The following is a 12904-nucleotide window of genomic DNA, read 5'->3' on the forward strand; positions in this document are numbered from 1 at the left end:
TAATTCCTGTGCGGGGATTTGAACCTGTTATTTCAAGATTACCAGTTTTAGCTATCAGCGGCATCCTGGGGATCCGAACTCAATTGATCCCGGCTTAGTGGAGGTCTTTTTTTGGGGGAGCCCGATTTTACAATCTGTTGCGAATAAGATTGTCCTTTTAATGTTCCGAATGGATGGTGGCTGTGCGAGGGTGTTGCTTGTAGCTGAGTTCCCCGTACCCGTTATTTGTCTACCCGGGTACCTACAAGGCAGGAGAGCAGCTTATTCCCAGAACTTCGCCACGCCGTTCCTCACAATAGTGATTTTTTTCTCTCTCTCCCCCCTTCTTTCTGCAGTTCACTGCACCATACGCAGATATAACGTGTGCCCCTCCCACTGGGCAGTCCTTTGCTTTTCGGTCGGTGCTTTTTTTTTGCTGCAGCTACCCAGCCAGTATGAACTGCAGTCGGCTGAGTGACAGCGGTACCTGAGTTCTTTGCTGACTGTCCTCACTTACCCCCCCCCTCTCTCTTTGACCCCATTTTACTTAGGGGTGCAGGACTCGGCAATGACTGACTGGAACAAGAACGTGGAAGTTAAGCACGACCGTCTGCCGGAGGAGCCTTACGATCAGATGAAATTAAAGCCCGGAGCCAGGGAAGCCACCCAGAGCGTTCCCCGGGGGGCTACCAACTTGTACAGCACTGCCAAAAAGAAGGATTACACTGTGTCTGTCTACCTCCATCACAGGACAAAGAGCGAGCATGTGAGCCGTTTGTCAAATGTTAAATTACCTTGTTTTTTTATTTAGCGTAGAGGGAGGGATTTCAAGAGTCCTTTATAATGGGATGTGACAATTGGACCATCGATTGTGTGATAAATAATGTATACGCACTTAATGCACGATAACAGCGTGAAAAATAATCCTGACAGGAAAGTTTAGATTGTATTATTTTTCTCCTCTTCTTGAAATGGCGCCTAAATATATTGGGAGGTAGCGCAGTGCTTTTGAATTAAAGTTGTTTCCATCGTGTAACTTTTAACGCCGACCTCGGGCAGCGGCGGCAGGGAACAGGGAAACTGAATGCTCTGAGAATCCAGCGGCTGAGTAAATGTCACGGGGTTGCTGAAACTCTCCGACCTGGTGCAGTGACTCCCCGACACAGTAATCCCCGGGAAAAACGCAGGTATCGATGTACATTTTGGCTGAGGGATAGGCTGACCGGATTCCACCTCGTGAAGTGCCAGGTCCTCCCGAGTTGGCGCGAATGAATCCTGGCGGTGGCTCTTCATTTGATTATGTCCACTAATCGCATTAGTAAGTGGCAGATTCGCTTTCAGTGGCCAGTTTTCATAGGTACAGGAGTGGAACCCGGTGTGGTCTTTGTAACGCGTGGTTATTTGAGTTACTGTCATTTTCCTGCCGGTTTGAACCATTATAGCCGTTCGCCTCTGACCTCTCTCATTAATAAGATGTTTTCGCCCACAGAGCTGCCGTTCACTGGACTTTTTATTTTCGTAACGCTCTTTGTAAACTACACTGACGTGCCTGCAAATCCCCCAAAAATCGGCGATTTCTGAGATACTCAAACCACCATATGAGGCACCAACAATCATGCTGCCTCAAAATCACTGAACAAGGGCTGAACCTCTTGGCCATGTGACTCCACCCTTCAAGAAGCGAGAGGGGCAGAAGAAAGGAAGTGATAAGCTAGCCAGTCTGACCTCAGTAGTTGGGAGTCCATTGTTGAGGATGTGGCTTCCGGATACTTGGATAGACCAAATCTGTTGGAATTCTTTGAAGAAATAACAAGCAGAATAGACAAAGGAGAATGGATGGATGTTGTTTACTTGGAGTTTCAGAAGGCCTTTGACAAGGTGCCCCACATGAGGCTGCTGAATAAGTTAAGAGCCCATGACATTACAGGGGAGATACTAGCATTAGGCAAAGAGTGGGAATAAAGGGAGACTTTTCTGATTGGCTGCCAGTGACTAGCGGTGTTCCACCTGGATCTATGTTGGGACCGCTTATCCATTATATGTCACTGATTTGGATGACAGAATTGATGGCTTTGTGCCCATGTTTGCAGATGATTCAAAGATAGGTGGATGGGCAGGGTGCTTTGAGGAAGTAGGGAGGCTATAGAAGGATTTAGTCAGATTAGAAGAATGGACAAAGAAGTGGCAGATGCAATAGTGTCAGGAAGTGAATAGTCTTGCACTTGGGTAGAAGAAATAAAAGCAATAGTCTATTTTCCTAAACGGAGAGAAAAAATCTGAGTTGCAAAGGGACTTGGGAGTCCTCGTGCAGGATTCCCCGAAGGTTAATTTGCAGGCGGTGAGGAAGGTAAATGAAATTCAGGAGGACTCATTCAAGAGCATTCATTTCAAGAGGACTAGAGTATAAAAGCGAAGATGTAATGTTAAGGCTTTATAAGACCTCACTTGGAGTAATTGTGAGCAGTTTTGGGTCCCTTATCTAAGAAAGGATGTGTTGATTTTGGAGAGGGTCCACAGGAGGTTCACGAAGAGGATTTGGGGATTGAAAGGCTTGTCTGAAGAGGAGTGTTTGATGGCTTTTGGTCTGTATTCACTGGAATTCAGAAGAATGGGGGGGGGGTGATCATATTGAAATCTATTGAATGTTTAAAGGCCTCAGTAGAAGGGACATGGAGAGGATTTTCACCATTGTGGGGGAGTCTAAGACCAGGGGACACAGCCTCAGAATAGAGGGATATCCATTTAGAATGGAGATGAGGAATTTCTTTAGCCAGGGAGTGGTGAATCTTTGGAATTTGTTGCCACAGGTGGCTGTGGAAGCCAAGTCATTGGGTATATTTAAGGCAGAGGTTGATTAGGCAGGGCATGAAGGGATACTGGAAGAAAGCAAGAGATTGAGATTGAGAGGGGAAAATGGATCAGCCATGATGAAATAGCACAGCAGACTTGATGGGCCAAATGGCCTAATTCTGCTCCAATATGTTATGGTCTTGGGGTCTTCTGACTGCATGCTTCTGTGCAAGGAGTTGCTGTCAACACGATTGGCATGATTAGATAACTGCATTAATGAGCAGGTGTACCTAATGAAGTGGCCACTGGACATATATTCCAATAGAAATACTTACAAGGTGTTGGACTCAGGCTGACCATCTGCTGGGTTAACTGACATTCCAGTTTCCCTTCCCTCACATGGAAATGGAGATGCTGGAATCTGGAGTGGCAAGCAAAGTGCTGGAAAAGCTCGGTGGCATCTGTGGGAGTAAAGGATTTGTCAATGCTTCGGATCAAAAACCCCAATGCAGTTGGCCCACTTCCAGCATAGTTTTCTCGCTTTCTTCCCACAGGTGACACAAGATTGGCCGAATGTCTCCAAGAGAATTGGGGTCGAGAGGGAAAATAAATCAGCCATGATTGATCGGCGGAGCAGAGCTCGAGCCTAATTTTGCTCTTATGGTCCAATTGAATTTAATTGTTCCCATGTCTGCCTCTGTCTAAATATGGTCACTGCCAGCCGTGGGCAGCATTCCTAGATATCAAGATATCTCTTTGCATGTTCCCATTGGGTAAGGGTACAAATTGGGACCACTGGGTAGGGGAGAGGATCACCTGTCTGAGAAGATGAATGGAATCAAGAGACAGAAACATCATTTGGATTACTGACGCTCTTGTGCAAGGTTTTAGGGACACTTTACCAATGTGTAATGGAGAAGCTAACCAAAGAGCAAAAGGAGATATATGATTAAAGAGATAGCTGCAGGGTGGCGGACTAAGGGAGTGGTGTCTATCTCTCCGGTGTCTATCTCTCCAGTGGCACTGCAAGGGGAGAGGGATATACACAGTGTGGCAAGAAGAAGCTGTTGGACTGGAGAGAGTTAAAAAGATGGGGAGAGCGAGGCAAGAGAGAGGAACTTAGCTTAAGTGCATGAGTGCAAATCTGTCATCAGGGAGGTTCAAGATTGTTTCATGTTATTTCCAGTTCACAAGTGTAAAGGAGAACAAAATAATTGTTACTCTGGAGCCAATGCAGCACAAAAAAAAACAACAGAATGAGATAAAGAACACAATCATAAAAAAACAATAAATATGCATAGTTTATATAAATTGATTGTATGTCCATAAAGTGACACTAGGCATAGGTTTGTCTGTCTGTACATAAGGTGACTGACAGGAAATGATAAAGTAGTGGTGGCATGTAGAGGAGGGTGTGGTAGGATGGGTTAGTGGGTGGAGGTGTGATAATGTGGTATTCTCTATTTTGGCAGGAAAATGGAGTGGTGGGGAGCAAGGTGAAACCTTTAAATAGTGAAAGATTGCAAAACTCCAGGTGCAGAGAGACCTGGGTGTTCTGGTGCATGAGTTTCAAAAGATTACAGAACATGATTTGGAAAACCAATATTACTTGTGAAGAGAATTGAATGCAAGACAGAGGAGGTTATGCTTCAGCTGTACAGGGCTTTGGTGAGATCACATGTAGAGAGTTGTGCACATCATTGGTCTCCTTATTGTAAGGAAGCATATTAAGGCACTGGAAGTAGTTTAGAGAAAGTTATCATGAGGAAAGACTGAATGGGCTGGTCTTGTATCCACTGGAATACAATTGCAGATGCTGTGGATCAAAGAATGCGTACACAACGCTGGAAGAACTCAGCAGGTCAGACAGCATCCGTGAGAAAAGAGCAGCCAACGTTTCGGGTCGAGACCCTTCATCAGGAATGGGGGGGCAAAGAGAGGGCCGAAGCCCAGTAATAGAGATGGGGGGGGGGGAAAGGGCTAGAGGCGCGAGGTGGAAAACCAATCAGAGGAAACCAGTCAGGCTTGTGGATCTTGGGGAGGAGGTAAAACCGAGCTGTGCGGGGTGTGGGAATTATTTTAAATGCGTCATTAATTTCTAAATGATCCGATGTAAAGTCTCCGTTCTCCTTCCGGATCTTTGTAATATGTTGTTTGGCTTTGGAACGCCTCAGCTGATTGGCTAGGAGTTTACCAGACTTATCCCCATGAATGTAAAAGCGACTCTTGCTTTCGAGAAGTTGGCGTTCGACAGGTTGAGTGGACAGAAGGTTAAATTTAGTTTGGAGTTCAACGCGCTTCTTGTATAATTCAGGGTTCTTAGTTTGGGCATATATTTGATCCAAATCTTTAATCTGGTTAATGAGGTCTGATCGATCTGCACGGGATCTTCTGTTGAGATTTGCTGTGTAAGAGATTATTTGACCCCTCAGATATGCTTTCATGGCATCCCAGACAATCTGGGATGGCACTTCAGGTGATGTATTAGTGTTAAAATAAAAGGTTATCTGATCCTTAATAAATTTTACAAAATCATCATCTGATAATAAAGTTGAATCAAACCGCCAGTGTTTATTCCTCTGAGGGAGACCGGGAAAGTTCAGAGAGAGGGTAATTGGGGCATGGTCAGAAATCAGTATACTCTGATAGTCACAAGAGTGGGCAAATGGGATAAGTTGGTTATCGAGTCAGAAATAGTCAATTCTAGTGAAGGTATGGTGAACATGTGAGAAAAAAGAATAATCTCTCTCCGTAGGATGGAGGAAACGCCATATATCAGAGATACCAAAATTAGAGAGAAACGATTGGATAGCTAAGGCAGATTTAGTAGGTGATCTGGTAACAGAGGACGATCGATCCAGTTTAGGATCCAACCAACAGTTGAAGTCACCACCCAGTATAAGAGAATATGAGTTCAAGTCTGGTAGTGAGGAAAAAAACCGTTCAAAAAAGTTAACATCATCAAAGTTGGGGACATACAGGTTTGCTAGTGCAACTTTAGTGTTATATAGTTTACCAGAAACAATAATAAAACGGCCATTTGTATCAGATATTTTATTATGGAGTTCAAAAGGAATATTTGAGTTAATAAGAATGGAGACTCCCCTAGCTTTAGCAGCAAAGGATGAATGAAAATGCTGACCCGCCCACTTTGACAGAAGCCGGGAGTTATCAAAACAACGAATATGAGTTTCTTGAAGGAAAGCAATGTCAGCTTTGAGTTGTTTGATATGTGAGAATACCTTCCTCCTTTTAACAGGGTGATTCAATCCCTTTACATTCCAGCTCACGAATTTAAGTGCACTAGCCATTATCAATTACTAATGCATAAAAGGCAGCAGGCATATAAAAAGTCAAGCAGTACACTAGCAGTCTGGGAGCAGAGATGTAACCATAGATTCATAAAATCAAAACATATACATGTCCTGAGCAATAAAGAGAAACAATAAATACAGTGAGTGATGTTGGAACTGGAAAATCCAACCCACCCACACAACCCAAAACTAGACGGCTACCAAAACAAGTAGCTAGCTCTACCAAAAAAATTAACCCAAATACAACTTCCAGGTCTGTGTCATTGACAACAGTTCCGTATAAATACTATAGCAAATAGTAACTAGTTTATGCACTAGAAAACATAACTACAGATTAGAACACCTTCTGCAGAAATATAAAACTTAATACAGAGAAAATCGAAAGAGAACCAAAACTAACCTACCCGCGAAAAATTATAGAAGAATAAAGTAAGAGAAAGGGGAAAAAAAAGGTAAAAAAAAAAAGGAGAGGAAGGGGAAAATTATAAATTCAAGATGAGTATTTATCAACCATTTACAGAGAGGAGAGAAAAAAATTCAGAGATTAGAAAAAAGGGGTGAAGAAAGGAAAAAAAAGATAAAATAAATAAATTTTTTTAAAAAAGGAAAAATAAATCAGCAATTAAACTGTGAACCAACAAACAGGGAGGCCTTCACTAAAGACTTCGAACCTCCAAAACAAGTTAGAGTCAGTTGTAAAACTCTGTAGATAAGGTTATACAAGAGTAAAAATAGATTACACACACACACCAAATCCCGGGAAAGATTGTCAACAGCCCTTAGAGTTTCAATGAATAATGTCTGAGTGATTCAAGTGAAGTCTGAGTCCAGAAAAAGTAATTTTACTACGAGGAGTACTTATCCACCATTTTAGGAGGTCCGATCAGATTCCGAAGATGACTGGATAGCCGGAAGACTTGCCACAAATGCTTCAGCTTCCTTCACCGACCTGAACCACTTGTATTTTCCAGTATTAAGCTTGATTTGTAGATCAGCAGGATTGCGGAGAGAGGGTTTAAAACCACGATCAAAGAGCACTTTCATTACGCCTTTAAACTCAGCGCGCATCTTTAAGGTCTGGGGTGCAAAATCTTCCACAAAGCGAATGGTTGTATCCTGGAAAGGAAGAGACCCCCTGCGACGTGCCTCCACAATCAGACTGTGTTTTACCTGGTATTGATGGAAACACAAGATTACTGGTCGCGGACGGGAGCCCAGAATTCCGGGGGGAACGTAAACTCTGTGTGCTCGTTCGAGCTCGGGCGGCTTTGGAAGCAAATCTTTCCCGAATATCTCACAGAGAAACTCGGCGAAAAACTTCACGGTTGATCCCTGTTCGGTCGCCTCTGGCAAGCCAAGAATTCTAAGATTGCAGCGTCTGCTGCGATTTTCGAGATCCACCATTTTGGAAAGGAGTTTGTTAGATTTTTCCTCTAAGTTGGAACAGAGAGTCTCCAAGCATCGAACACGACTTTCTAAATCTTCAGAAGTCGAATCGATGCGAGATAAGTTTTCAGCATGCTTGTCCACTTTATTGTTGATCCGATCCAGTTTGTCTTCCAACTGTTTGAAAGCGGTTTTAAATTCCTTTAAAATTTTGTCTCGGAGCTTTCCGAGCGCAACCAGGGTCTCGTCTGAGGGAGCCATAGCTTCTTTTCTCCCGGATTTAGAACTCTTGCTAGACATTGTAAGTTAGATATGTTCACAGGCAAGTAAGAGATACCGAAAAAATTCCTAACTAAGGTTTAAAAAATGGAGACATTTAGTGCAAAGATAGCGACAGTAACGGAACAAAAGTTTGGAGCAGCTAAACAATCGCCATCTTACCGGAAGTCCTCCGGTGTGGGAATTATGAGTTTCCTCCTCCTCCTGGACACCCCCATCGGGCCTTCTACCTGCTCTTGACCTTTTCATCTCTAACTGTCGCCGAGACATCAACCGTCTCAACTTCACCACCCCTCTCTCCTATTCTAACTTCACTCCCTCTGAACGCACTGCCCTCCACTCTCTCCGCACTAATCCTAACCTCATCATCAAACCTGCAGACAAAGGTGGTGCAGTAGTAGTCTGGTGGACGGACCTCTACCTCACTGAGGCCAAACGGCAGCTCTCCGACACCTCCTCGTACTTCGCCCTGCCACAGGACCCCACCAAAAAACATTAATCCACTGTCTCCCGCACCATCTCCACCCTCATCAACTCCGGACACCTTCCTCCCTCAGACAAAAAACTCATAATTCCCACACCCTGCACAGCTCGGTTTTACCTCCTCCCCAAGATCCACAAGCCTGACTGTCCCGGAAGACCCATAGTTTCAGCCTGCTCCTGCCCCACTGAACTTGTGTCTGCCTACTCGGACTCCCATTTTATCCCCCATAGTTCAGACTCTCCCCACCTACATCCAGGATACATCCCATGCCCTTCACCTCTTCAATAACTTCCAATTCCCCGGCCCCGACTGCTTCATTTTTACCATGGATGTTCAATCCTTATACACCTCCATCCCACATCAAGAAGGCCTCAAAGCCCTCCGCTATTTTTTGGATAACAGACCCCACCAGTTCCCCAGCACCACCACACTCCTCCGGTTGGCGGAGCTTGTTCTAACTCTCAATAACTTCTCCTTTGGTTCTTCCCACTTTCTCCAGATCAAGGGTGTAGCCCTGGGCACTCGCATGGGCCCCAGCTATGCCTGCCTTTTTGTGGGTTATGTGGAACAGTCTATGCTCCAAATCTATACTGGCACCACTCCCAACTTTTCCTCCACTACATCGATGACTACATTGGTGCTGCTTCCTGCACTCATGCTGAGCTCGTCAATTTCATCAACTTTGCTTCTAACTTTCACCCAGCCCTTAAATTCACTTGGTCCATCTCAGACACTTCTCTCCCCTTTCTTGATCTCTCGGTCTCCATCTCTGGAGACAGACTATCCACTGACATCTTCTATAAACCCACTGACTCCCATAACAATCTTGACTATACCTCTTCCCACCCTGCCCAATGCAAAAATGCCATTCCCTATTCCCAGTTCCTCCGTCTCCACCACATCTGCTCCCAGGATGAGGCTTTCCATTCCAGGACTTCTCAAATGTCCTCTTTCTTTCAGGATCGTGGTTTCCCTTCTGGCGTCATCAAAGATGCCCTCACCCGCATCTCCTCCACTTCCCGCACTTCAGCCCCCATCCTCCTGTCACCCCAACAGGGACAGGGTTCCCCTTGTCCTCACCTACCACTCCACCAGCTTCCAGATCCAACATATTATCCTCCGCAACTTCCGCTACCTTCAACAGGACCCCACCACCCAGCACATCTTTCCCTCCCTACCCCTCTCAGATTTTCGCAGGGATCGTTCCCTCCACGACTACCTGGTCCACAGTCTCTCCCCACAGAACTCCCACCCGGCACTTATCCCTGTAAGCGCAAATGCTACATCTGTCCCCACACCTCCACCCTTACCACCATTCCGGGCCCCAGACAGTCCTTCCAGGTGAGGCAACACTTCACCTGCGAGTCTGCTGGAGTCGTCTATTGCATCCGGTGCTCCCGGTGCAGCCTCCTCTACATCGGCGAGACCCGACGCAGATTGGGGGACCGCTTCGTCGAGCACCTCCTCTCCGTCCGTCACAATAGACAGGACCTCCCGGTTGCCACCCACTTCAACTCTGCCTCTCATTCCCATCTAGATATGTCCATACATGGTCTCCTCTACTGCCATGATGAGGCCAAACTCAGGTTGGAGGAGCAACATCTCATATACCGTCTGGGTAGCCTCCAGCCTGGTGGTATGAACATTGAATTCTCCAATTTCTGGTAATTCCCTCCCTCTCCCCCTCCCCCTCCCCCTTCCTCTATCCCAGGTCCCTCTCTGCCTCTCTCCCCTTTCTACTTTCTGCTCCTTTATCTCTACAGTTATTTCACGCTTATCCCCTCCCCCCTTATCTTTCCTCTGATTGGTTTTCCACCTGGCGCCTCTAGCCCTACCCCCTCCCCTATCTCTATTACTGGGCTTCGGCCCTCTCTTCCCCCCCCCCCCCATTCCTGATGAAGGGTCTCGGCCCGAAACGTTGGCTGTTCTTTTCTCACGGATGCTGCCTGACCTGCTGAGTTCTTCCAGCATTGTGTACGTATTCTTGTATCCACTGGAGGTTGGAAGAATGAAAAGTAACTGGATTGAAACATATGAGGTCCATGGGGAGGTCTTGACAAGGTAGGTGCAGAGAGGATGTTTTCCCTTTTGGGAGGATCTATTTGTAGGAATTGTTCCTTCAGATAGTGGACATAATTTTTGTTTCTCTCTGAGGGCCATGAGTCTGCTAAGCTTTGGTTATCAAAAGGCAACGAGAACAGAACGTTTGAATATACAAGGGGTGATTGATAAGTTCATGGCCTAATGTAGAAGGAGTTATTAACCAAATTTTCTGCATAATCACTCAAAGAGTTGAACTGCATGTGCATGTAATGAGAGCTGTATAACTCATCTCCTTCTACTGTAGGCCACAAACTTATCAATCACCTATCTGTGGACACTTTCTGAAGGTCCAAGATGCATATGCTTCACGACCACTGGACTAAGTGTGTAAATGTAGGAGGGGACTATGTTGAAAAATAATTGTGCTAGGTTTTCTAAAATTGACTCCTTCTATCTTGGGCCATGAACTTATCAATCACCTCTTGTATTTAAAGGAATTATTTATAAACAATAGCATGAAAACCTATCAAGGGTTAGTAGGAATGTAAAGCTGTGGTTCCAACAGGTCAGCCATAATTATTGAACCGACGGTGCACTTAAATTGCTGAATGCCCTGAATTTGAATGTCCTTGTGTTCACCTGTTGCATGATGGAAACATTATTGACAGGATGGAGCATCAAAAGCTCAACTTGTGGCCAAAACTAAGACAGATTGCAAATGGTGTCATTCGTCTCTGGATGGTGATCAGAAATGCATTTGAGGGTGTTCTGGCGGCAGCCCGCATGCGTCACCACACATTCTGGTGCCAACATTGCATGTCCATGATGCACGGCAGAACACAACATACAACGAAACAAGTGGCGAAACGAGCCCTGTTCCCCCCCCCCCCCCCCACCCACGCACATGCACAGTCCTTCAACCCGAGACAGATACTCCAGCCTCCAGTGCATGTGGATTTGGGGCTGCAACACTGGACTTTGACAAGTTCTTTGAGAGTGGATGTGCTAGAACAGGACGTGAGATTCACAGCCCCCATAATTGCCGACTTTGCCTTCGTCTAAGGTGCTCAGGGAAAGCATTGAACACGTTGAAGGCAAACTCAGTAATTATGGGGGCTGTGAGTTGGCGTCAGTGGGCAGGGGAGAGATTTAGAAGACTGAGTCGATGTATAATGTGTAAGCCACTAAATGGCTTGTCTCTATTATAATGTTGGAGTCTATGCATGTGATGTAACTGTACTTGGGAGCATGTGGAGAAACCAGGAGCCATGAAGGTCAATATTAAAAATTTTAAAGTAGAAAAGAATTCTGCCTGTAATCATTTATTATTAGCATCAGGTTATGCAAAGCTGACAAAATGCATGTGGATAAAAAGATTACTTGAAAGTCTTGACAGTACATTTGGTAGTTTAAATGACACCAAGTTTACAATACATTTTATTCTATTTGAACCCTTATATTTAGGATTTGAGAGGAACCCAGTTCAAGCAGAACGTCAGGTGCAACAGCTAACACTTTCTTTTCCAAGTCAGGAGGTTGTAAATTCCAGTTTAACTTTTGAAGCTTTGACACATAATCTGGGATTATGATGACTTGTATAAACCAAGGCTTTGTCTGTTAACTAATAAAAACTAAACTACTTTATAAAACTAAAGCTCTGGAAAGACTCAGCAGGTCAGGCAGCAGCTGTGGAATGAGAACAAAATTGTCATTTCAGACTGAAAACAATTCATCAGAACTAATTCTAATGTTCTGTGTTTTTATTTCAGATTTCTAGCACCAGCATTATTTTGGTTTTGAAGTTATCCTGTTTCTTTCTCCACAGATGCTGCCTGACTTGCTGAGCTTTAAAGCATTGTCAGTTATTGTGTCAGACTTCCAGCATCTGCAGTTTCAAAAGAAGTATTTATTGAGATACAGTGCAGAATAGACCCTTCTTTCCCTTTTGTGCTGTGCCACCCAGCAAGCCCTGATTTTTAACCCTAGTGTAAACACAGGACAATTTACGATGACCAATTGACCTATCAACCGGTATGTCTTTGGACTGTGGGAGGAAACCGGAGCACCCAGAAGAAACCCATGCAGTCACGGGGAGAACATACAAACCTCTACAGACAGTGGCAGGAAGTGAACCTTGTTCGCTGGTACTGTAATGTGTTGTGCTAACCACTAGTTCTCAAGGTATAGAAATAATAAATACGGCAAATATTCAGCAGGTTAGACAGAATTCATGAGGAAAGAAACAGTTGGTGTGTCAAGGTTGATAATCATTTGTCAAATGATTAATTCCAGTATTCCCTTTCTTCTGATTTTATTTCAGATTTTTGTCATTGTCATCTGTGTTCTTTCTCGTTTTTTTCGTGTGGGGGTTGGGGGATTTGGGGGTTGATGTGCTTTGTGTGGGGTGTGTCTTGGGGGGCTCAGTGTACTTATTACATTAGATTTTTCTGGTGGGGAGAGGAGTATTTTGGGGGCCGATGTTCTTGTGTTTTGTATGGGTGGGAAGGGGCTTGGGGGGGGGAGTGTTGATGATTGTGTTACTGTTCTTCTTCTGTGTGGGTGGAGGAGGTGGGTTTGCTGTTGCTCTGTGAACCGACTTCCATAGTTTTTTCTTGGCTTCGTGGCTATC

At 44.8% G+C, this 12904-nt stretch overlaps 1 protein-coding gene across 1 annotated transcript in view; it reads left to right on the forward strand.

The window, feature by feature from the left end:
- The first annotated feature begins 431 nt into the window (after positions 1-431).
- The window catches only part of LOC140730289 (inactive phospholipase D5-like), a 168183-nt gene continuing 155710 nt past the window's right edge, over positions 432-12904 (forward strand). Inside the window, exon 1 of the mRNA XM_073050499.1 lies at positions 432-745. Within this exon, the coding sequence (XP_072906600.1) occupies positions 548-745 (198 nt within the window). The 5' untranslated portion in view covers positions 432-547. The remainder of the gene's footprint in view (positions 746-12904) is intronic.

Source organism: Hemitrygon akajei, chromosome 7 (assembly GCF_048418815.1).
Source record: "Hemitrygon akajei chromosome 7, sHemAka1.3, whole genome shotgun sequence".
Lineage (NCBI taxonomy): Eukaryota > Metazoa > Chordata > Chondrichthyes > Myliobatiformes > Dasyatidae > Hemitrygon > Hemitrygon akajei.